Source organism: Meleagris gallopavo, chromosome 1 (assembly GCF_000146605.3).
Source record: "Meleagris gallopavo isolate NT-WF06-2002-E0010 breed Aviagen turkey brand Nicholas breeding stock chromosome 1, Turkey_5.1, whole genome shotgun sequence".
Taxonomy (NCBI): domain Eukaryota; kingdom Metazoa; phylum Chordata; class Aves; order Galliformes; family Phasianidae; genus Meleagris; species Meleagris gallopavo.
Window position 1 is genome coordinate 111,592,246 of NC_015011.2, and position 25,862 is coordinate 111,618,107.

At 34.0% G+C, this 25,862-nt stretch overlaps 1 protein-coding gene across 1 annotated transcript in view; it reads left to right on the forward strand.

Moving 5' to 3' along the window:
• Positions 1-25,862, forward strand: part of CFAP47 (cilia and flagella associated protein 47) — a 252,655-nt gene that overhangs the window by 55,121 nt on the left and 171,672 nt on the right. Inside the window, 6 exon segments of the mRNA XM_031556783.1 lie at positions 1,819-1,938; positions 3,606-3,837; positions 4,683-4,886; positions 10,657-10,750; positions 11,285-11,425; positions 17,463-17,658. Of these exon segments, the coding sequence (XP_031412643.1) occupies positions 1,819-1,938; positions 3,606-3,837; positions 4,683-4,886; positions 10,657-10,750; positions 11,285-11,425; positions 17,463-17,658 (987 nt within the window).

Below are 25,862 nucleotides of genomic sequence, written 5' to 3' on the forward strand. Positions count from 1 at the left end.
TCAAAAGTTGAGAAAAGAAGTGGGAAAAAAAAAAAAGATGGGATTAATTTTTGAGAATGAAATTGAGCTGACTTATGATCTCAGGATAATTTTTTTTCATGGATACATGGCAATTATTGATTAAGAAATGCACCTCATGCGTGTGCTTACACAAAGATTCCACTCTGAAATTTACTTTCCTTTACATGGTCATTTTTTAAAATGAAAAGCAGAATCAGCAAAATCTTGTCTTACATATGTTCATATTTATTCTAAAGAGAAAGCCATTTGTTTTGAATGTTTTGATTTTTTTTTTTAATTAGTATTTAAGATGAGAGAACTTGAAAAATCACTCAGGTTCTTGTATGTGTGTTCAAAGAAATTATATCGTAAAGCATGTCTTATTTGAGGGCTGCTTTGAAAGTAATGCCTCCTGTTTTATTATGTTAGCCCATGACATCAGAAGCAGCTGTTGGTGGTATGGCAGTGGGGGCTGAACCTTCCTGCCAACATTCTGTTTCACTTTATTGCCGTGTGACAGATGGCAGCAGAGGGGCAGTCTGACACAGTGGCATCTGACATGGAAGTGCATATGAAGCCAATGTGTGCCATTGAATCTTTCCAAATGGAAAAAATGGCACCACTGACATTCACCAGCACTTGCTGAATGCTTAAGGAGACCAAACAGTGAATGTGAGCACAGTGAGGCAGTGGGTGGTACATTTCAGCACTGGATGACTACATTTCAGCAGTTCCAGATGACTATGCATTTTTTTAGGAGGGTGGCTTGCAGACTCTTGTTCACCACTGGTGAAAAAGAATAGCTAATGGTGGTGACTACTTCGAAAAATAGTTCTTTGCAACTGTGACTTTTCTCTATCAATTAGTGTTATTGTGCTCTTTGTATCTGTTGTCGTTTCCATGGAAATAAGTAGGAGGCATTACTTTCAGAGCAACCTACATATAACAGTAAATAGAAGCATTGTTTTCTGGATGTTTAAACTATTAAATTGCTACATTTTATACTTGCTAATAATCCAATATTTAAATCTTCCTGTATTTTTATGTATCAATATTAGTTATTTGTAGAATATCTGTACCAGCTATAGTTGTCAGTATGTGTTAAAGCTTTGCACTGCCATGTCTCTTCAGCTAGTAGTAGTTATACTAGCATTTCAATTTTATAATCAGAGTCTAGATTAGTATAGAAAACAGCACCGATCAAAACTGTCAGAAGATATATTTGTGGGTCAGACTTTAACTGTGCTTATTACATAGAGTAAGACTATAAATGTTTTTGAAATATTGCAGTGTATTAAGACCAGTTAGTCACCCAGCACATCCTCTTGGAGTTCCCTGTCATGATTTTTTTTTTTTTCCTTTGAGATTTTCATTAGATCTGCATTACTAGCTAGATTTAAAAGTCAAAGTTTCTGGAAAGTTGCTTGAGTCATGAAGAAATGCCTAGGAGATGATGCTCATTACCTAGCTTTTTTTTCTACCTGCAAATGTAAATCCCTTAAGAATATTTGGTTCATGATTCAGAATTCTTGAACTAGCATTGATCTGATAGTTGCTTTATAACAAGTATGCAGACCCAGCTTATACATGATACGGTTAATGGGAAAAAAAAAAAATGCACATAATGTTTTTTGTTCCAAGTCTGATGACCAAAATGAGATTTTCATCATGAGTCAAGTAAGAGGTTATTTGGTTTAATTAGAGCATAAAATAATGAAAAGTGTAAAAGCAGATATCTATTTAGATAGAGTTTAGAGTGCTTTTAGAGTGCTAACAGTAGTGTTATACTCAACTGCTGCTTGTAATCTTGCTTTATAGATAAAGACTGCAGTAGTGGAGAAGTTGTTCTGCATCCGTTTTATTCTCCACAATCGCTTTCCTGTAGTAGTTCCTCAAATTCCTTTGGTCCAACTGCTAAAACATATGATTCCTGTTCAGGTATGGTACAGCTGCACACTTTAAACTCTTTGACCTCTTTAATCTACTTTTCAGCTTATTATTGTTTACTACTTTAGATAAATACATTTCACATTTGTATCCTATGCTAAAAAATGCTTCTGCATGTTTGATCAGTGAATACTGGAGAGGCTTTTCTCTCCTGTGAAACTGTGGCAAACCTGGCCTAGGTTTTATCAGCAGAAGAGACATTCTTGACTTTTAACAGATTCAGTAGAAAGTATTTAAAAACAAACATTCAAGGAATATAATGGTCTCATTTGCAATAAAATGTCCAAGGAGGAGCCAGCAGAAAAGTCACAGAACAGAACTAAAGAATTAGTTGTTAAGGAGGGCACATTTCTGTAGTCATGAAGTAACTAACCATGGAGAAGTCAGGCTGGACTTCAGTGCTTCCACTGTATTTATGAAGTATTGTATAAAACCAAACATTATCACTAGGACTTGGTTAAGGTGGTGCTCCATATGAATTAAGGTTAACAGGTCTTTTGTAAAGTTTCAAGAGACTGATGTCTGAGGCTGTTCACATCTCTTTCAGTTGCTAGTTTTCGGATAGGAAGTTAGAACAGCTGAAGTTACTGCTGCTGTTTCGTTACTGGTAGGATTCCACCACTTTTGCAGACATGCAGATGTTTGTGTGATCACAAATGTGTCAAATCGAGACAAGTTAGTTAAATCATTAAAAATTAACTTTCTATCAATATAGTTCATTTGTAGTGGAATGATGTAAGATGCGTTCAAAAGAAAACATTCAGATATGAAAAGGCAATAATCTCTGACAAGGGATCAGTGACAAGATAAGAGAATAATCTCGTCAGACAGCCCAAACTGTTCAAACATCTGTCTGCTTGATCATCTTATTAAGGACCTGACTCTCTGTTCTTGCTTGCATTGCACTGTATTGTTTTCTTTTTTCTCCGTAAATCTTAAATAAATATTTATTTAAATGTGCAAAGTATTAACTAGATTACTTCTGCATCATTTAGCGAGACAATAAAACTGCAATGGTAATGTTGATTTCATCTCTAAAGATGTATTTTATCTGGGCTATTTGTGCTAGATTGTATTGTTACCTTTTATGCAATAATATTTTTGTACCAAAACCTAGTAATAACACGCAAGCTAAGCTTTAACCAGATCAAGATGGAAGAGAGAGAAGACCTAACAAGGGAGAAAAGTCTGAAGACTTACTTTACTGGTCAGGGAGTAAGCTTAATTGTACCTACACAATGCCTAATAAATTGTTTGAACACAACTCAGTTCCTGAGCCATGCTCTGTGGTTGGGGTGAGGAGCTATTAATGACTGAGTTGGTAAAGCTTTAGCTATTGGAACTGCATGTAAGATTTTTATGATTTCTAACTATTGTTTTGAAAGCCTTGTCTGATTTTTTTTTTTTTTCCCCCTGATTGGATAATAACTTAAGTGAAATTAGATTGCAAAAACATTTTTTTCTATACCCAAGACGTATACGTGTCACTTAACGTGGTTTATTCTTGAAATAAATTGATGATTAATCATTGACAGTTTTTTTTGTTTTCTAAGAACTTTTGTCTTTTAAAAAAAATGCTATTTTTTTATCAGATCAAGATAGGAAAATAAGGGATCTTATTGTTTCTTTTTTTCTTTTTTTCTTTCTCTTTCATTCAGAGTCAGATATTACTCTTGAAAGGGACGAAAGTGCTGAGAAGATGAGAGAAGATAGTGAAGCTGACAGTCAAAGTGATGGGAGAGAAAATGAATCTGAATTATCATTTTTTCCTAATGAGAACAAAGAAGAGTTCATCTTTCAGAAAACTGTAACTGCCGTTCAGAGTTGGTTCACTCTCTTTGGTTGGTCTAAAGGACCAAATCCTGTTTCAATACCGCATTCACTAAGACGGTAATTCATGTCTACATAGAGCTAACTTGTGTCTGCCTAATAATATATAAACATACATTGTCTATAATCTGAGGAATATAGACACAGTTGAATGCACAGTTCCATATTAAGATTGTATCATCTATGCTATGTATGTTTATATATTATATAAACATGTCATTTAGGTGTTGGTTTTCATTTTTGGAAATGTGTTTCTAAGTACATTTCCAAATGTACTTACACTGTTTCTGAGTACAGTGCTCTCATGTCACAATGTAGTGTATGCAAAATATGCAGTTAAAAATCATATGTTGCCCTTTTATCTGAAATTTATTTTCTTCCCAGAATGAATACAGTTCTATCAATTGTTTCTACTTTGTTGGCAGATATATATTTTCAGCAATGTCTTTTATTTTGTGGGTTTTTTTCCCCCCCCACATAAGAAACAGATGAAGAAGCAAACTTAATAATCAATAGTTTTGCAAACACTCTGGAAATATATTGATCTTAGTGGCATCGCTGAGTTGATTCTGCCTATTTTCATACTCAATATCATAGAAACCATTCTCCTGGGACACATGTAGGCATTTATAAACATGATAGAAATCAGTTATGTTTGGCATAAAGCAGTGATAAAGTCTTTTGTGTGTGAAATATTTCACATAAACTTATTAACTGTTCCATGAATTTCAAAATTCTTACATACTTATAAAAATTCTCGGAAAGGAAAAACTACCATACTTATCAGCCTTCTTGCAGCTGCTTTTGTATCATGCTTTATTAAATTTATGATTGACAATGATAAAATAATGCTAGATTGTTTTGCTCATTTAAAAGAGTAATATCAGAAACTTTTTCTCTCTTAGTGATGTCTGTAAAGTCGAAATGACTTCTTCCCTAGAAAAGGTTTTTCAACAAAATCTTGAGAAAGATACTATTTACGACATGTTGTTCCACCTGAGCGGACAGTTGTTACCAGGCATTACATTGAACCGATCGTTGCCTCTTGATCCGGTTGAACGAATGATACATCTCTACTGGCAGCATTCTACATTGCTTACCTTCCTTAAGTAAGTACATGTGTGATATAATTTCTATCATTTCCTACTTTTATTAGCTTAGCTCAAACACAATACCAACTAAACTGTAAGTTTAGGAACTCTTTTATGCCACATTTTTTGTGATGTAAGACTTCTGCATTATAAATTTTAATTTTTACTGAAGTAACCTCTGCAGGTACCACTAACTCAGATGTCCTTTGGTAGTGTTACGTTCACCACAAGGACTTCAGAGGAACTCTGCTAGCAGTTATGAATGAAGATGACTGTTAATATCATCCCCTAGACTGAGCAGATAGGCTGAGTAGATGATCAGATCAGATTTGTTATGAATCATTTTGTTATACCACTGATGCAAATTATCCTGTAATCACTGGCTTTAGCAATACTTTTTGTAAATTCTGTAATATAGTTGTCTTTCATAGTAATAACACCAAGAAATGAGAACACTACTCCTGCTGCTGAACAGACTTCATTGGCAGTCTTATTTTATCATGTAAAATGGAGCAGCTGTGAAAGATGGTGCAAGTAAAAATTGACAAACTCTTCTTCATCCTTCTTGTTAGGGTATGAAATGAAAGATGATTACTTTCAGAGAAAGTCTAATGTCATGAAACCTTAATGGATCATCTGAAGCCCTCAAATCCCGCATTTATGCATCTTTTTAGCACTCAGTGGTGTTCAAGGGGCTATCCTGCAATTTAAGATCTATTTACTTACTGTCCTTAATACAAGCTTCTTCATGTAACAGGCAGTGATGTAGTTGTTTATAAACTTATAATAAACCATTGTACGTTGCTTCTCATATAACAGAAGGATCAGAAGCTGTAGTGATACTTGTGTCTGCTGGTGTATGTTTCCTGTGCTTCAGGTCTAAAAACAGAATAGTAGTGAATGTAGTGCCATCAGCAAGTATTTTTTCCTGGATACCTGTCAACGGGTATCTCATAAGAGTGGTAAATTCCAACTTTTAAAAACCTCAATAATATGGGAAACCAATGTTTATCTACCATTATCTTAAACAATTTTTTTCTGTTCTGTTGTAGAATTGTACTTTCAATAATTCCATCTTCCTGGGAATGCTAAGTCACTCATTAGATCCCATAAGCTTACTCAGTGCAGTAAATCAAAAAGCCTCATGGAAGCCTGTAAAAAAACAAAAACAAACAAACAAAAAAACTGTGCATGGCTTCTTAAATTCAACTATTTTAAAATTAACAAAAAAAAAAAAGAAAAAAAGAAGAACAAAAAGCTATCTGAATCTTTACATTGATAGCAGTTTTACTGATAACCATTTTAGTAGAGCAACCAAGTCTATAGACATAGTAAAAAGCCTGCCTTTTAGGTTGTTTGTAACAGTAGCAGGGATTTCCTCTGTAGTTCAATAACATTGGATTCTTATCTGCAACTTTTTAATAAGAGGCAAAATAACATTCTTCTGTGCATCACTGATAACATAGTGGCAGATGATTCAGAAGAATCATGGCAGCAATGTCAGAATGGTATCTTTGACTTTCTTCAGTAATGAGAACAAATGCTTACATATTCCTGCTGTTTTCGCCACTTCAGTGTACATTCTGATACTAAACAAAATAATTGAAGGATACAACTCAACCTATATTCCCATTGTATCTCAAAGGCTGAAGTCATTAGGCAATGGTCTGCTAAGAATGTTTTACCATCGTATTATTAATGCCACCCTGCTGATTCTTCTTTAGGAGTGTTACATCCTTCCAGATATCAAGGCATCGAGTTTGAGGAAATACAATACCAAACAGTTCTCTAAGTGAATTCAAGAGATTTTCTTATCTATTTAATTAGTATACAGTTGTTGTACTGAGGACAAAGGGACAAGAAACTTCTTTAATTCTGACCTAAGAAAAGCCTTCTGTTTGACACTACCTTAGGCTTGGTGTCAAGTTAGTATTCCTAGGAAAATTGTCAAGAGCAACTTCAAGATTTGCTTCCTCTGTGGAATCCTATTGCCCTTATTAACAGTCCTAAATTTTGCTAGACAAATCATCTCATTCTGTTCAGTTCCTGTCAGGAGAGACTATGCTAATCTCTGAATTGGCAGCTGATGTCCCTTTCAGAGTCCTTCACTCTTAACTTTGGGGTTTTATAGCTCTATCTCAAACTACAATATTTTTTTGTTGTTCTGTCTAACTTCAGATGTCATTGTATCTTGGAGAAATAGAGGGATAGAGAGAATGTCTCTTTACCTTATTTATTTCAAAAATTTTTAACTGAGAAATGCAAACATTTATTCATAACACCAAGAATGAGCAGCACAAAGGGAAATGTTTTTCCAAGAAGCTCAGCCAGAAAAGTCTTCCCAAATACCTTATCTTGTTTATATTATAACAGCTTCAAGGAAGCAGTTAGTTGTTTTGCATACCTTCTGCTTCATGTTTTCTCTAACAGTTAGTCTGTTCAGGAGTTTTCCTGAGGAATTTTCATGGGATACTTTTGGAGCAATACTAGTTTGGCCTAACATTTTCTACTAGTGGAGCCTGCTCAGTGTCCAGTGTTTTCTAATACATTCTAACAGAATAATTCTATTCTGTTCTTATGCAGAAGACCTTGCTATGCTTCTTAGTTAAGACAAGGAATGGGGTATGCAAATAGTTTAGTGAGACTAGGATCTTGATGTTAGATTATGCTGTTCTTCAACAAAAGCTAGATGTCATCTCATATTTTTGGATGGTTCAACAGCATATTTTGATGTAAAACATCTCTTACAAACCTGATCTATGAATCAAGTGAGATAAAAATAAAGAATTTGCTACTCTTGATCTAAAGCATGGTGTTAATTGCTTACTTTAAAGTAAGGGTTAGTCAATCCCAATTCCCAAGATTAACAGCAATTGTAAAGAATTACTTAAATTGTTTTCAATGCAGCTTATTGGGATTTTCAAAAAAGCCTTCAGTCTTACTGAGTTTTGTTCACTAACTCACATTTTCAATACAGAGTTTGAACAGTATCCAGTTGATCAAGGCTGAATTTAGTATCTCTTAAAAAAAAAAAAAAAAGGCATTGATGAATGATGTTCTGTGATGACTGGAAACAAAGACATAATCCATAGCAGTCCTAGCAAAACTGTATAAGTTGCCACAGAGAACCAGATCTAGCTGGACTCCTGAGCTTGTTTGCATTTTCTGCTAGTTGATTAAATCGACGGTTAGTATTACTGTATCCTATTAGTTTTTGCCTATTCTAATTTGAGTCCTGACAGATTTCTCCAAAGTTTGTGCTTTATGGATATTCTTTTCCTGCCAGTGCATTTAAGCATTACCTAGGATACTTGCATTTCTTCACAAGTTGCTATTCAATAGTGCTTTTAGTCCCATTCCAAAAATGTCAGATGTTTGTACTGCTGGTACAGCTGTAGGTAAAGATGGTAGGACAGAAAGAGTCAGCCCAGAGATGTACGATTAATCTGTCATCTGCCATCCCTGCCTGTTCATTGTGATTTGTGGAAAATGCAACATTCCATCCTGTGGAAGCCTGCGAGAACACACACAGAACAGAGAAGCAGTTTTCAACCTTTTTCCACCAACTACTATTTTCTGGTCAGTATAGTTCAAATTAAGTGTAATTCATCATTCAAGTTTGTCAGCTACTGAAGGGAGGATGTTTTCACTGTTTCAAATAATGTTCCAAGAATCAGTTTTATTTTTCTTGATATCAAAAAGCTTATTTGGTACTTTATTGTGGCAGTTAAAGAAAAAAATGGGCATTTTGTGATATAAGTAAAATTAATTAGTGGCCCTCGTCTGGACCTGCTCAAATAACTCCACATTTTTCTTGTAGTGGGGGTCCCAGACCTGGATGCAGTATGTCAGATGAGGCCTTAAGAGTTCAGAATAGAGAGGAACAACCACCTCCCTTGCTCTGCTGACCACTTCTCTTATGATGCAGCCTAGGATACAGTTGGCTTTCCACGTTGCAAGCATATGCTGCTGGCTCATGTTGATCTTTTCCTCCATGAGGACACTCGAGACTTTCTCCACATGGGCTGCTCTCCATGATTTCTCCTAGTCTGTAGTAATGTCTGGGATTTCCCTGACCAGGGTGCAGTATGTTACACTTTGCCTTTTCGAACTTCAGTTGTTTCACATAGACCCACTTTTCAAGCCTGTCCAGGTCCTTCTGGATGGCATCCCTTCCTTCTGTTGTATCGTCTGCACACCCTAGCTTGGTGTCAGCAGCAAACTTGCTGAGGATGCACACAGTCCCACTGTGTAGGTAGGTGATAAAGATGTTGAAGAGCAACAAACTGAAGTCCTTAACTCTTGGCTCCAGGACCATCCAAAAATCAAACCTTATGTTTGAGAGTGTTATTCAAATGCATCTTGAACTCTGGCAGGCCTAGGGCTGTGGCCACTGCCCTGGGTAGCCTGTTGCAGTCCCTGACTACCCTCTCAGTGAGAACTTGTTTCTCATTGCCAAGCTGACCCTCCCGTGTTCAGCTTCCTGCAGTGATATATCAACATTGCTACATAAATAGCTTTTTTGAGGATGAAAATTATAGATTGTACCTATTTGTGTCTATCAACCAATTATAACCTTTGAAAGGAAGATAGAACATCTGAAAAGATGAAAGTTGTGTAGCTTCCTCCTTTTAGTGTTTGGAAAGAACAGAAATGTTGAAAGGATTTCAGGGAACAGAGCTTGTGATTTAATTGAAAATGGGAATTTCAGATATTTTGAGTTTTAGAATCAGGCTACTAACTTGATGCTATCTTGGATCCCAGATTAAGTAATTCTATTTTAAAAACATATAAAATATTGATACAAAAACATACTCTCACTGGCATTATGTAATTCAGTGGGATGAGAAATAAGCTGTCATGCTTCTAATTTCAAACTATCTGTACTATATGATTTTAATGTACAAAGGAAATTGATTTTTGGTCTGTGTGGTACCAGAAAAGTATGATTACTTCATTTCTGTGAGGGACTAGTTATATATAACAAGAAAAGCTCATCCAATTATCTTCACATTAGCTGTTTTGAAAACACAAAGAGCAGTGCAAATCTAGATATGCTAGAGTAATTTTTCTGACCTGGACATCAGGAAACCTTTTGTGCTATCCCTATCTTGAGAAAAAATATTTTTCACTCTTTCCATTAACATATGAATTTATAAATATTATTTCTTCAACTGGTTATTTTAGTATTTGCGCTACTTACTGCAATTGCATTTTTACTGCACTCACTTCTTAATTATTTATTAGTCACTTGAACAGATGACAGGTCAGTGTGACAATTGTCTGAGTTTAGAAATACCTGTTTTCTACACACGTAAGACTTCTGATATCAGTTCTGCAGGCAGATTATCAAGTTTTAATTCTACTAATGCTATGTAATAGTGGTCCTTTGGTTTTAACATGGAAATGTGTATTATGTTTTGATTCTTTGCACTGTAATTCTTTGTGAAGGAGCAATTCTTGTAAGGAATTAAAGAATCATTAAGGTTGGAAAAGATCATAAAGTTCATCTAGTCCAACCCATCACTACCATGCCCACTAAACACTGAAAGCATCTTGCTTTAGCATCAGGTAGTCGTAGGCATTGGAAATGAGCATAAATGTCACAAATAAGGGCTATCTATTAAGGAATTAATAAAAATTGATCATTCATCCCCAGTGTACTCAGAATAGTTATAGATTATATATAGATTAAGTAAGTTGAAAACTTACTATCCTTAACTATCCTTGAAGTATTATCCTGCCTATCTACTAACTTTTCATTATTTTTTTTTTCCTTTAATTTCAGAAGTCGAGGAGCAAGTCTTCCCCATGTTATGCCAGAATACCTGTTTGAACCTGATGATTATAAGAAGTGGACTAAAATGCAAGCTGAGCTGCAGGTAGGCTTGTACTTTTTGTTACTTTTTTCTTTTTTAAAAAAAGACCTCATGCAAGTATTAGTTTTTCAAAACAGAAATTCTATTTTGATCAAGAATAATCCTACTATAGTGACTGTTTTGTACTGTGTAAATATAAGATAAGAGTGAACAGAACTTTAAGTTGATGCTGATATTCATACCCTTCTCCTAGTTTTTTTCTTCTATTCCTTCTGATACCTGTTACTAGTTTCAAATAGTATTTTTTTTTCAAAATGGAATTAATTTTACTGCTTTCTACCTATTTTTTCTATTTTATTAAAAATATCCATTGTGTTGATTCTCTGTTCTCATTGCTGCCTTCAACTCCTTTCAGTTCTGCAATGACCTTCTTATTCTTGAGATGGTGTTGAACTGGAAATGGTTCTAGTGCTGATCACTATTGCATTATAGCAAGCATATCACTCATTTATACCATTGATTGATTATTGTTCTCTTGTGAATTTCCTATCCTGTTGAAATTAGTATTGAAAATAATTATTTCTCCTCTATCTGAAGGCTCATGCAGCTAACTTGAAAAAAGGAGATAAGAAAAACTTAGTTATGTTTAGCAACAAACAACTGTTAATTCTGGAGGACAGTGTATTTGAGATGATCAGCAAACAAGCTTGGACAGACGTGTTATTGCAGGTGTACAAGGTAAATTGTAGGTACTTTTACTACTTAAATTCTGAAGACCTGATGGCAATACTCAAGTTATGTTGTTTTTTTTTTTTTTTCCCAAACAAATTTTTAATTCTCAAATATATTATTTTTCTGCAGAGTCTATCTGAAATTGTTTTAAATGAGAACACTTTCATTTTCCTGGTCATGAAATCAGCAGTGTGATAATATGCTTTAATTAGGAAAGACTGTGTTAGAATACTCTGTATCTTGTAGGATTAAACTTTATATAAATCTTTAATTACAAAAAAGAAAACCGTGCCATACTTTTTGGTTACAGTGTTTAGAAACACTTTCCACTGGAAATACTTTGCTGGCTAGATATATTCACAATTCACAACCATGATACTTATCACCTTTTAGTAGAGTGGAATTTTCAAACAGAGAAGCATTTTTGTAATATTTATTCCTGCTAAGGAACATGATCAATATGGATCTTTAATACTGAGTTTATGTTGATGATGACAGATAAATACTTTGGATGTTTGAGTCAGATTTTCCAAAGTAAACCCAATGTACTCATACGTTATCAGTAATATTTGCATATCTGAAAATATTTACTTCTTTTCAAAAGGATGGAAAATAAAAAATATAAATATTACATGGACTCTCCAGAAAGAACTGACTGTAATGGAGTAACTCTGGTTAAGTTTTACGAAGGTGGTTAAGGGAATTGATTCAGCTACTGTACAAAGAGAAGTTGACTGAGCTGTGACTGTTCAGATAGGAGAACTGAAGGTTCCAGGGGGATCTTATCAATGTGTGTAAATAGCTAAAGATAAAAAAAACAGATTAATAGTCTCCTCAGTGGTGAGCAGTGGCATGGCAAAAGGCAGTGGCACATATTGAAATACAAGAAATTTCATTTAAACTTAATAAACTTTTTTTACTTAGATGAAACAGATTGCCCAGATGAACTGTGGAGTCTCCATCACTAGAGAAATCCTAAACCCAGCTGAACATGTTTCTAGCAACCCATGCTAGCTGATTCAGATTTAAGCAAAGAGTTTGGACTAGATCATGGGTGTCTAAACTTTTGGCTTGCCTGGGCTGCTATGAAGAGAAGAGGAATTGCCTTGGGCTACATGGAAAATATAGCATATAGTTAATATATATGTATATAACAAAACCTTTTTTTATTAAAAAAAATAGGGCAGCAAAAGCATAAAGCTTATGAGATACTTAAGCTTTTTTTTGGGTGCGTGAAACTAATGCATCAGTTAGTTTAATGGAAGTCTTGTTTAGTGTTGTTTTTAGTGAGCTTTCATCAGAGATTTTTGATGATATTTTACTCTTCTTATACTTAATGCTTGAAAACAGTTGTTCATAAATGTGTACTTACTGCCCATGACATGAGTAAGGTGTGACTGTGAAGTGAGGGGTATTTTTTCTGGTAAGAGATTTTATTAAAGTCTAGTAAAGAGACATGATCAAATATTTGAGTTGAATATCTGATTGCATCTCTAAACATTCCATTTGAACGTTCACAGGTGATGTATTTATGTAGACTGAAAATGGAATTGCAAATATCCTGAAAAGTTCTATAAAATGTTTATATTAAAAGACTGACTAAACTATACTAAAACTTGTTCTCAAATTCATTTATCAAAATGAAAAGCAAGGCTGCATATTTTTTGGTGTTTGCAGAATTGTGTTTAGCCAGAGTATCAAAATGCATTAAATCATTTGCCATAACTTGATTTGGTACTGCACTGTGTCCTTCCTGTGTCCTGGTTTCAGCTGAGACATTGTTAATAGCACCCCTATGTTTGATTGTTGCTGAGCAATGGCAGCATGCTGTGGCCAGACAGGGCTACTCAACAGGGAACAGCTGCCACCATGATGGCATGGGACAAGAGGTGGGCTCTGTGTTGGCTATGCCTGGAGTAGACAATCTTTAGAGACGGCTCAACTGTTCTTTCATTATGTGAGAAAAGTAACACTTTTTTCAGCATTACTTACTTAAACAATAAAGACTGGCAAACAGTTTATGAAGCAAAAATGTCAAACTGATCTAAAATAAAGCAATGAGAAAAATAGCTGACATAAAAACAGGCAACAAACGTTATATATACATATGAAGACAAATGGTCCTAAGGTCATATGGGAGTCCAACATGTGGAAAAATGCAATCATACAGACCAGAGCAATCTTTGGATTTTGCTAATTTATTCATAGCTCTATGACAGACTAGCACAGAATCAAAAATAATATCCGCAAAGTTAATAGTACACAGTTATGTTTGCTTTTTTTATTCCCTGATGAGATTGAACTCTAAAAAATTTGTAATGAGAAATGGTCTAATCAACTGGGGATACTGCCAAATATTCTTTCAACATTTATGCATGTACCATCAAAAAGAGTCAGCTATTCAAGCAGCTCTGTCTTTTGTTTTGGCTGATGCCTAAATAAAAGAGAAGTTACCTTCAATTTTGGTGGAATTATTAACGGTTTTATAATTTGAAACTTTCTAGTGCTTCTCACAATAGCAATTTTAATTTGATCATTTTTGTATCATATTATTAATTTTATTTACTTTTTGTGTTCACAGAAATTAGAGCCAAAGGAATTTTGTTTAATCTTAATAAAATAGAAAAAGAATATTTAAATTTCACATTCAAGTAATTTGTGATTTCTTTAATTTCATGAAGTGTTACTTATTCTAAACAAAATATTTTCTCCTTATATTTTCTCAACATTATCAAAGAGTGGCTAGAAAATTAACAACTGCCCAAATTGCTTCTGGTTAATTTACTCCTTCAAATCTAAAATTATAGGATATGAACTCAAGCATTTTATAGTTTGATTCTCCACCTGTTCTTTATAAAGCCAACAGTCAGGTTGCTGTTTTAGACAATACAAATGTCTTCATTGAGTTTTTGGCTTAGGGGAAAAAGTGGATTTTAGGTTTGTTGATTTTGGTTTCATTATGTGTGGAAGTGCAGTTACTTATGTAGGATAGAATAGTGGTTTACCCAAGATATCTGGTTAGGAAAAAAATTAAAGGGATAAAGAATTTGGAGAAACTTTAGTGCTGAATATGGTTTGGGTTTTATTAGTTACGCTCTTCTGATGGAAATATTTTTGCTTTGGAAGGCTTAAAATGTAAAATGAAATACAAGGTAGCATGTAAAAAATGACTTGAAGTTGTGTAGAAGGTGCTTGTTTAAATCTATAGACTCGTTTAATCTTCTAAACACTTTGATATAATCAAGTATTGGTATTCTGGTGGCAATAGTTCAGAAGCACAGGCTTCTGCTGCTTCAACCTCTCACTACAAATTTTTTAATTTTTAAATTTTTTTTACTATTTTCTTTCATGTGTGCATTAGTCAAGTACAATCTGCTTTAATAAACTTTCTAGTCTTTTTAATAACTGAAAAGAAATTGTCGCTATTGATTTACGCTAATCTAGCTGTGAGTGACTACTGAAAGCGTGTATCATTCTTTGATTTTCCCCACCATCTGTCCTGCCTATATTTTTCTGCACCTTCTACACAACTTCGTCATTTTTTCATTCAATGTAATAAAGAATAAACAGAACTCATAACACAGCTTTATGCTGGGTCTAGTCACTTGGCATTTAATGTCCTAATTTCTCTTTCATATCATCTTATTCAATCCCATTTTGTGACAAGGGTGGCAGTGGCTGCTGCCAAACAGGATTTATACTTACTTTGGAAATAAAGCATCAGAACAGTAAAGAAAAACAGGATATGAACTGTCAAGATAGCAAGATTGTTTTATATGAAAATATTTATTGGGACTAGTTTTTAAATGCTCTGAATTTAAGAGAATGTTTCATGTCTTAAAAGGAGTTTCAGCAAAATGAAACTAGAGACAAGCATTTTTGTGATTGCTATCAAGTGAAATAAAATGAAACAGAATCCTCTCTTTTCTCAAACAGCATGTTGCAATTTTAAGAAAATGCTGAAATAATTTATCTATTCATGAGAGATGTTGTGTTATCCAATTTGATGTTGGAAATAAGTATAGTAGTCCTTATCAATCAGAATGTCATCTCATACTGCTTTCATGTCCATGCCCAATGGCCCGCTTTCCTATTATGAAATCTATTGCTGCAGAATTTACAGAGGAATCAACATCTACATAACTTGAGCTTGCAGAAATGGAAAATCAAGTTTATTCTAGGGGTTGGGGGGAAGGTATAACCTATGCAGAACAAAGGGGAACTTCATAAATCATAAAGGTACACTTGTAGCTTTCTGTATGAGCATGGGTTGAGATGCTGCTGGAATTCTAAACATTTGAAAAAATGGAAGGATACAGACTAACAATAGAAGCAGTATTTTAACCTTGGGTCAAGTTGGTTTTTCAAGAAAGATAATCTGTCTTTAGATTTTCTGAACATGTATTTAATTATGATACTTTTCATTGCTAAAAGTAGTAATGCTTCCTACCCTTATATCTGAAAATTTTTATATAGTGTACTAGATACTAGTGCTCTGGTCCTTCAACAGTATCCAAAAAGGACTGTGGACACTGGCATCTTGGGTTATGAATGATTTGAACTTTCTTGGTAAAAGACAGTAGAAGAATGTTTTATGGGTAAACAATGCTTTGTGCTTTCTCTTAAATGTGGTTGCCATTACTCTTTCCTGTTCTGATCCTTTTGATAGAATGTCAGTTGATACTGATGGAGGAACATTGCAATATATTAACCTGCAAGGATGCTGCAGTTTAGGAAAGGCAGAAAACAGTATTTATTTACTTCCTTTTTTGTTGTTCCAATTGTTATCTGAAAGTAATGATGTAAAATTTTGAGATTTCTTTATCTCTTAAGATAGTCACATTCAACTCATTTAACTATCATGGAGAGAAATGAGTATTTCTGAACAAGTTAAAAATAAGTTAGTTCAGGTGTGTTTGCATGGTACTAGATTATGCTGAACTTAAGTGCTTCAAAAGTGACTTAATTTTCTTTTATTGTAATTAAACAATGATGGATGATATTGTTTGGTCCCATGTATGTTAACAGACAACTGTGTTTTATGTATCAGTTTGTCACAAAAGGTTTTCTTCACAAAAAGTTGAAAGCAATGATGACAATCCTTCATGTCATCAGGAAAAAAATAAATCCAGATATATGTACGGGGACTCCAAAGTTATGTGGCTGTAGCTGTGCTATATTTAATGAGAGTTTCTCTCCATCTGCAGCAAATGCAGGGATTAAAAAGTTTTATCGCTTTGCCTCCAGAAATGGATCCTTTTTCTAATAGCTAGTATGAAGAGAAGCAGTTATAAAAAGGGGTGCAAGCTATTTCCATTCTGATTTGGAAACAGGTTTCTCTTTATGGAATTAGTGTAGCTCCCACTTCTGGCCATGGTCCTTGATGTTCTTAGCCATTGGACAGGGTGGTCAGACTTGTTATTTCGATTTGGAAAAAAAAAAAACCATAAAAACAGCATGGTATAGAATTTTTGATTTTTAACTTATTTTTCTTGTATACTATATAATATATATAGTTATATATTATTTCTTATATTTTTTAATATGAGTTCATGCAAGACATAATCAGTGATCTCTGAGTGTGAAGAATTTTACTGCAGATATGACAGAGATTTTTTTCAATAGAAACTGTATAATCTGGATTTAAAGGATCATCTGTGCCATGAACTGTATCATTTCAAGACTACTTATGATTGCATTGGTGATCAGTTTAGCAGTTCAGTAATTAATAGTTTTTTTTTCTTAGATTATACATAGTTATTCTTAGAATATGGCATGGCTCACTGACATCAACTGGGTCATCAAAACTTGTAGACAGTTAGCAAAAGAGTATTTGAAAACTTCAATTTTCTTTTTGTTTAAGTAAAAGAATTCCATATAACCTCAGCAAGTCTGTTCTCTGTCATACATGCATGCTCATGTGCTATCTCTAAGATATTTATTGAACTAGAAACTTTCTGAGTTTGAAATGTTACTTTTTAATCATTCAACTTTAAATTGTTCTTTTTACAGTTTGTGTTTAAAACACTTTTTCTAATTCCAGGTGTTTGTTCTACCACGTGTTTCTTCACATAATACTGCTGATGTGATCAACTTGGAAAACATGCAGAATGTGCCAAGAATAAACTCAGAACTTTTATCCAGTAATATATATTCTCCATACGAACGAATCATCCTCACTTGGTTGAATAAAAATTATGAGAATAATCGAAAAACTGTGTGGAAAGATGGTCAAAAAGGTGATTTTTTTCCCCCCCCCTCACTATTTTCTCACTTTTCATACTCATTTTTTGACCTTGAAAATAATAATTAATGAAGATATCGTGATAACTTGCCACAGAAAGAATTGTTGGGGGGACAAATTACTGCTTATCCAAGCGTTTTTTCATTTCTCGTGTTTCTGTGTTACATATTCAATGACTATCACTGTTCATGAAATATCTCGTCTTGTTCTTGTATAGTTTCTAACTGAGCATAAAGGGTGAAGGGTGGTCAATCTTCCCAGTTTCTTTTTTCCGTTATTGACCAGAAAAAGGAAATGCTAGCAATAATCACTTTCTCTGAGTTTGCCTGTCTATGGTCATATTCAGTTGTTTATATTTGTGCTTATAGCAGTGTGTTTGTGCACTAGTTTTGTCAGAATTTTTAGAGTAATTTTTGTGCGGACTTAATTCTAATGCCACTTAGAGAGGGATGTGATGAAGACCAGATTTTTTTCCTGCTTGTGGGATCAGTCTGACTCCTCGTGATGATTTGAATAGGATTAGACAAAATGATCTTTTCAGCTTAAGACTGACCTCAGCCGTTCTAGTATTCAAATTTGGTAAAACAGATATGCTCACTGTTCATCCCGTAGCAATTATTACTTCTATTTCCTGGTAAGACTGCTCCCTTCTGCTTCTTGACCCTAACTTCGTGCTGTCTTTCAGCATTAATTTTGAATGGGTAGTTAAAGCTAAGAAGGGGAACTCTGATTATTACCAGGGAAGAACTCCATAAGAAGAGCCATGAAAAAAGGTTGTCCAGTGCCTTTTTTTCTTGAGTGATTTCTAACCTATTTGAATTATGGGTAATCTATTTGCATATCATTTCCCTAGGTCTGATTTGGACGTATTCTCTACCATAACTATATTTTGCATATTGCATTCTGTTTCTCATTTTATCTGTGTAGAAACAAATTATAGTGAATATTCTCAAATGTGTTGAGTAATCCTACAGATAAAATGGAAGATCAGTCTAGACTTCATGCATCCAATAGGAACAGATTTCTACCTGGGAACTAGCAGTTTGGGTTGGATTTTCTGATTAACTTGGGCAGATTTGCTAGCTAAGTAACTTACCCTACAGTAAATATATTTACAATATATTGTGTTTGTGTCTAGTGCCTGTTCTGATGAAGCTGTCTTAAAGGGACAAGCAGTCTGCTCGTTTTACTGCAAGTTGCTGTTGTGTTTTATGTGACAGAATAAAACAGATCTATGTGGACAAGAACTTGCAGAGAGAATGGCCGATGTTATGGTTTGCCATATATGCTGCATGGGTATTTTGGAATCATAGTATATTCCAAGTTGGAAGGTACCAATAAGGAAATTGAGTCCAGCTCCTGGCTCCAGACAGGGCCACCCAAAAATCAGACCATATGACCAAGAGAGTTGTCCAGATGCTTCTTCAAACTCGGTGCCGTGCCCTGGGAAGCCTCTTGGTGAACAGCCTTTTTCTGATATGCAACTTCCCCTGTTACAGCTTCATGCCATTCCCTTGAGTTCCATCATAGAATCACCAAGGTTAGAAAAGATGACCTCCTTTCAGGTGATTGTAGGGAGCAATAAGGTCTCCTCCAAGCCTCCTCTTCTCCAGACTAAGCAATTCCAGCTGCTCCTAGTAGGACCTGTTCTTCAGACCCCTCTTCAGCTCTGTTGCCCTTTTCTGGACGTGCTCCAGGACTTTAATGTCTCTCCTGTAGTGAGGGGCCCAAAACTGAACACAGCACTTGAGTTGCAGCCAGTGCCCACCAGTGCTGAGTACAGAGGGATGATCACAACCCTTACTCCCACTGTCAGTGCTATTTCTGATACAAGCCAGGATGCCATTGGCCTTCTAGGCCAGCTGGGCACACTGCTGGCTCGTGTTTAGTCAAGCATCGACCCACATTATCACAAGACCTCCTCAACTCCACTGTCCTCTTTCTTGTAGTCTCTAACATTATTTAGATGCAAGACTTGTTCTTGCCTCTGGGAACTTAGTGGGCTGAGTATGAAAATCAAAATGTATCTTATTACATGTTAAACTTCTAATTGAATTATCTTAAGGTAAGCCCAGAGTGAATATTAACCTTAAAACACAGATCCACTTGATATTACTGGCCAAAAATCCAACATTTCATTTCAATTGTAATATCTACTGATGATGCATCTGAAAGTTAATGGATTGCTGTTTTGGTTGCCTGGGTTCTGAGATAGAACAGAATATTAAAATATGTATATTTGTTTTTAATGATATCATATGTTTGTCAGTAATTAGAAAATATTTTTATATATTTATTTATTTTTTACAATTGGTTCTAAAAGCTCTCAAAATTAGGACTCTGAAAAAACAGTTTATAGTATTGAGATTCTCAGAAATTATAATAACTTCTATTAAATCATGCTAATGGGACAGATAACTCAGTAGGTTAAATGCATTCATCTGTGTAGACTTGGGTGAAGGTCTAGGGCCTTGGTCATAGGTGAGATGAAATTTGTGGTTATTGCCAGGTGACGTTTATCTGCTTTACAGTTCTCTCTTTCAATTTCACTTAATTAATACTTCTCTGCTTTCAGAGAAGCATAATACTGGAATGTGAAGACATAAATTATATTTGCTTTTTAAGTTTGTCAAGTTGCATATTCTGCCCTGCTAGTTCAATATTCTGTTTTATTGTTCGTGAGTTCTATATTCTATTTGCTAGAGGACTCAGAAATATCTTTGTGAATGAACATTAGGAAACTTTTATTGTGCTTCTAATTCCATCTCTCTCGCAAAAAATTACAATAATTAAAAATGAGAAAATTGAGATAAATAATGGAGATCATAATCTTAGTCTTATTCCTCTGTATTTTAATAGTTCTTAACTGCATGATCATATACTGTTTTTTCCACAGATGATCTGCTTCAGTGTGTCTTTGAATCCTCTGTTTCAGCCTTCACTTTCTTCATACCCTCTCTACTTTTACTGCCTTAGTATGAACTGGTGTCATCTTCTGTGCTGTTCTTGCAGCTGAATAGAGCAGATCACTTGATGAAAGATGAATATAGAAAAGACCAAGTTACTCAATGTCTCCTTTATGTTGCTCTTTGCTGGTAAGACTTGTATTCAGAAGTCTCAGACTCTCGAGATGAGTGGGAAAGTCTGGAGCTAGGAATAATCACTTTTGTTGAAGGAGGATCAGATGAGGGAGCACTTAAATTGCACAAATACAAATCCATATGATCTGATGGGATACACCATGAAGTGCTGAGGGATCTGGCTGATGTCAAGATCACAATAATCTTGGAAAGGTTATGACAGCCAGGGGACTCTAGATAGTTTATATATAGAAGGAGAAAATGTGATTATTCTCCTAATTTGTGCCTTCTGTCTCAGACCCCTTCATTAAAGGAAAGATTCAGAACATGCCACTTTAGTCCACTCTGGGTGTTTTCAAATTTTGTAATATAGCAGCTAGTAAATAACAGGAATCTGCCTCAGAGTTCATAAGTTCAATTTTGGACAATTTTGTTTGTCTTCTCCTCCAACCATACGTTTATCTGCTATCTGTTACTGTTTTTGTACTAAGCTATTTTTGGCCTACAGCACACATGTTTTTTACTATGACACTGGCTGAGAATCTGTATCTATCTCAAATATGCACTAGTTTATGCTTTTTTTTCCCTCACTTACCAAAAAGGTACTTTTCTGAGTAAGACTTCTGATTTTAATTGTTTATTCCTACTAAAATCAAGTAATTATGTTTAGCAACTCAATTATGTTAGAGGATTAGCTAGCAGGTATTCTGCTAGATCAGTTGTAATTAGGAAAAATAATTTACATTATCTTTTCTAATTTATTCACTAGTATTTGAGCTAAGATCAGTAATATTTGAAGGGTTAAGCAATAAAAACACTTAAAAATATATAATTAGACAAAATTAGGAAAATATTTCTTTTTTTTTTTAATGCTCTGATTTTCTTACATTGTAATGCTGTAGTTTAAGAAATGTTTTTCAAAGAATGTGCTTCCATATGGCCAAGCCATTTTTGTGAGGCATAGTGAACTGGATTGAGGTGATCCAGGTTAAAAAGTAAATGATCCAGGTTAAAAAGTAAATAAATGTTTTCCCAGCCAGCTTTGTTCCCACGTGCACTTTGCTGTCGCACAGAGAATTGTACCAATGTGAAAGAAATGATAAGTAAAGACAGAAAAATCTATATAGGTGATAGTGACAATTGATATTATTACATTGCTTATTTTTGAAAGAACTGCAAGAAATTTGCCAAGAAGTTGAGATGAAATTATTTTTTCCTACATTAGAAATCAGAAAAATTGAGTTTAAGAAGTTAGTTTAAATTAATAATGACCCAATTTAGATGTTAAGACACTTAAGTTCTGAGTTTTCAGTTTAAGAAAATGGAGTTTCAGTTAAACTGTAGGAAAAAATTAAATGTGACACAGTGAAATCTTTCTTTTTTCCTTTATACATTTATAATTGATTATTTTCTTTTAGATCTGAAAACTTACTATAAAATGAAGTTTTCATTCTAAACCACTTTTAAGGAATCTTTTTTTTTCCTGAAGTAAATTTCATGGATATTTAGAATAGAAATTATATTCAATTTTCTTTCTCTTCTTATTAATGAAGTAACTACAATAAAGGAAACTCCATTTAAGTTTAAATTGAATTTGGTTAAACTTCCTTCAGAAAGATAGAGGCTTTAGGTCATCATTTTAAATAACTTTTTCTTTTGTGGAATATTCTAGAAGAAATCTGATGTTTTCAGGAGAACGAAAGAGAGTAATCATCTTAATTTTTAAAAAAGTTATTTAAACAATTAGAGATGAAGTTCTAGCAATGAAAGTAAACAAAATAACCCCTTAGGACCATCTGGAAAGAAAGAAACTGCTTAAGAACAGTGAAATTATAATTAATACATGATATAACATACTTTAATTATTAATTCATAATAATATTTCCATCTATCTTCTGATATGGTAATTTTTTTGGTGGGGGATGAAGAGAGGGTAAGAAGTTGACCAAAGTTACATCTGTTTTCATCCAACATCTTACATTTGTGAAAGAAATCTTGCTGAAAGTAAATGGAAAGAGATGCTGGAAGGGGCCTGAATACTGTGACGAGGAAGAGTATTGCAGATAGAGCTGTGCAGCTATTGGCTTTCAAACTCAGTAACCTTCTGATATTTTCTTTCTTTGAAATCATTTGATGTCACTTTGGATCACAAATAGGAAAACATAACACTGCAGAAAGCACAAACTGAAGTATTCAATGTCACAGAGTTAATTTAACTGAGATGAGTTTACATACACATATTGGTAAGCCTGTGCAGCCTGTTCTATACTTTCTCAGCAAAGCTATGTGTGTATGCAAAGTATCTGCAAATAGTTGATATGAAGTGTTAGACGTTTAAGTTTTTCCAAGTACTGAGGCATCTGAATTCTCTAAATGAATAAAAGAACTAAGAAATACAACATTTGCTTAGAATATTGTGCCAGGAGTTTGTCATGGGTTGACATAGCTTTTTATATGTGTAAATTGCTAATAATGATCTAATTACTTTCCTACTGAATGTTTTGATACATTGTTTTTTTTCACTGCTGTAGTGTTTATTTTAGCAGTTAAAAATAATAACTAGCACCCTGTGTGGAAGTATTTTGCAGGAATAACATCACAGCTGTAGTGCTTTGGAAGTTAGACCAAATGTCTTTATTCCCACATTAGTTAACATGAGCATGAAATAAAATAAACAACTTTTCCAGCTGACTGCTATAACAAGCAGTGGGTCAAAAGTTTGTTTTAGATGTATAGTGTTTTTCTTGATAGGCCAATTTCCTCTTTTTTCCATAAATGGCAGTGTTACTTTCTGAAGTCAGAGTCTCAGCGGGAACATTATGAAGCAGCACCCCCTACTGCAAAGCATATGGACATCAAAATTTTACTTCTGGATATTCTTGAACTATCTTTGAAAATTCTCTAAGAACCTCAGTCTTTCATGAAATACAGAGTTAAAGTCTGATAAAATTCTGTTGTGTGCTAGTTAGAATTGTAGAATGGCTTGGGTTGGAAGGGACCTCAAGGATCATGAAGCTCTGATCCTCTAGCTTATTTTTTTTTTTTCCTGGAATTATTTTTTTTTTTTTTGAGGTTGTTATTTGATATCTTTACTTTGCATTAATATAGGATTCTATCTGATCATAGTAATAATCTAATCATCTAATCTAATGATTTCTACTATGGTTATTTTGTTTTTTCTCTTTGACACTTCTCTTTGACACTAGTTTCATTCTTGAGTTTTGAGCATAATATATACAGCACCTGTAGAATAATTTTATAAACTTGCAACTAATCTATCTGGTATAAATAAAGAATTCCATGGCCACCTGTAGGTAACAATAGCTACTTATTTGCAAATTTAACCAAACTTCTTGGGATTAAATGTGCTGATAGTGACATTGTTACCTGACACTACCAGCATCATCTCTATCTTCTTCCTTGCCACTAGAGGCAGTTTTGAATCTGCACTTGATATAAAACAAACCTAGGTACAGAGAACTGAGGAGATATACACTCAAAGTGTTAGTAGAAGAAACCCATTCTGGAGATTCAGAGTGTATTCAGTGCTATGTAGAATGGTTACCACTCTGGCTTCTTTTAAGATCTGGATTTTTTTTCTTGTTGGAATGCTAATGGATTTGTGGCCTGGCTTTTGAATAATAACAAACTTGGTTACATCAATATTGCCAACATTTAGAGATATTTAGGAGTGAATAAAGTTTGCTAAGTTACAAAATTCAGTAACTTTCAAGGTACAGCAGCCTATTTGCTTTCTTAGTCAGTGTGGTTTTGGTGGTTGCTGTTCGTAAAGAATAAAACGTACTCCCAAAATGCTGCCAAAAGTTTAAAATCCTTAATAACACTAAGTGAAGCTAATATCTACAGGATAGGATCTCGTAGTCTGTGAGAGCAAAAGATTAAGCAAATGGACCACTGTATTCTAAATACATAGAGATTCTATACTTTCATTCTTTCTGAGATTTTCATTTAGCTTACAGGATTTTTTTTCTGTTGAGTTTTTTAAAACATGCACAATTTGTACCTCTGCTTTCATAGGCAATGTCTGATAGAACGTAGCTCTGAATAAGGACAGACTTGAAATAAAATTCTGAAATGTGTAACATGATAAAACATTTTATGCTTCTGTTGTTTTAAATTATTTCTGTGTCACTTACTATAGTCTCCAAATTCTTTTTCTAATGAAGATAGTGGACTGTTCTTAACATCTTTATACTACTATCATAGTATCTCAGTCTTACCAACTTCTTTTAATGATAGCATTTTTGAAAAAAGACAACATTTCTATGTATTATAACATTAAGATCTGTGTGTAATACATAACATGTCGGTTCATCCTGGATTCCATACCATATTGGTAGCTATTTTTCAATCTAGGAAGCTTCAAGGTTGGTAAATTGTAATTGGTACATTGTCTGAATGTATAGTGAAATAAAAGCTATCTGAATTATCTTGTCTGAGAAGCACAATCCCAGACTATTTGTAACACTTGTTGGTGACTGAAATCCATAGTGTTCCCTAAATTTGTAAGCTCAGATTTTAAACAGTAAGGAAAGCAAAGGAAATTAAAGAATAACTATTTGTGGTGGAAGTTAGAAGAAGCTGCAGATAACTGATTAAAGAAGTTGTGACTCAGTTCTTGAATATTTGTTACCAGATTATTTAAAAAAAAAAAAAAGATTTTCTCCTCTATGTTCGTGCTTTACAAACTACATATTATCTGGAGTGCAAAGTACCAGTAATTGTGTGATTTAAAACATTTAATTATTAGTAAGTCAGTAGCCTTTTTCAGAGATCATCTCAAGTTTCAATCATTTTTTTGAAGAGTTTTTTGAAATTGAGAGTTTTGAAATGAGAATTTCAAATGACTATTCTTCTTATGGTTTGTTATTGTTCTACAAAAGTGCACTGTTTAAATGCTGTGGTAAATGTAAGATATAAAATGCTTCAAATAAAAGTACTTATAAATAACTCATTTACTTTCTTTACTTTAATCAATTTTATTTTAAACAAATATATTAGAAATAATTAAAAAAAAAAATTATAACCTTGTTGAAGCGTAAGCCCTGCAAACCCAAACATAGAAGTAATGACCTATGCTGAAAGTCAAGCTATTAGC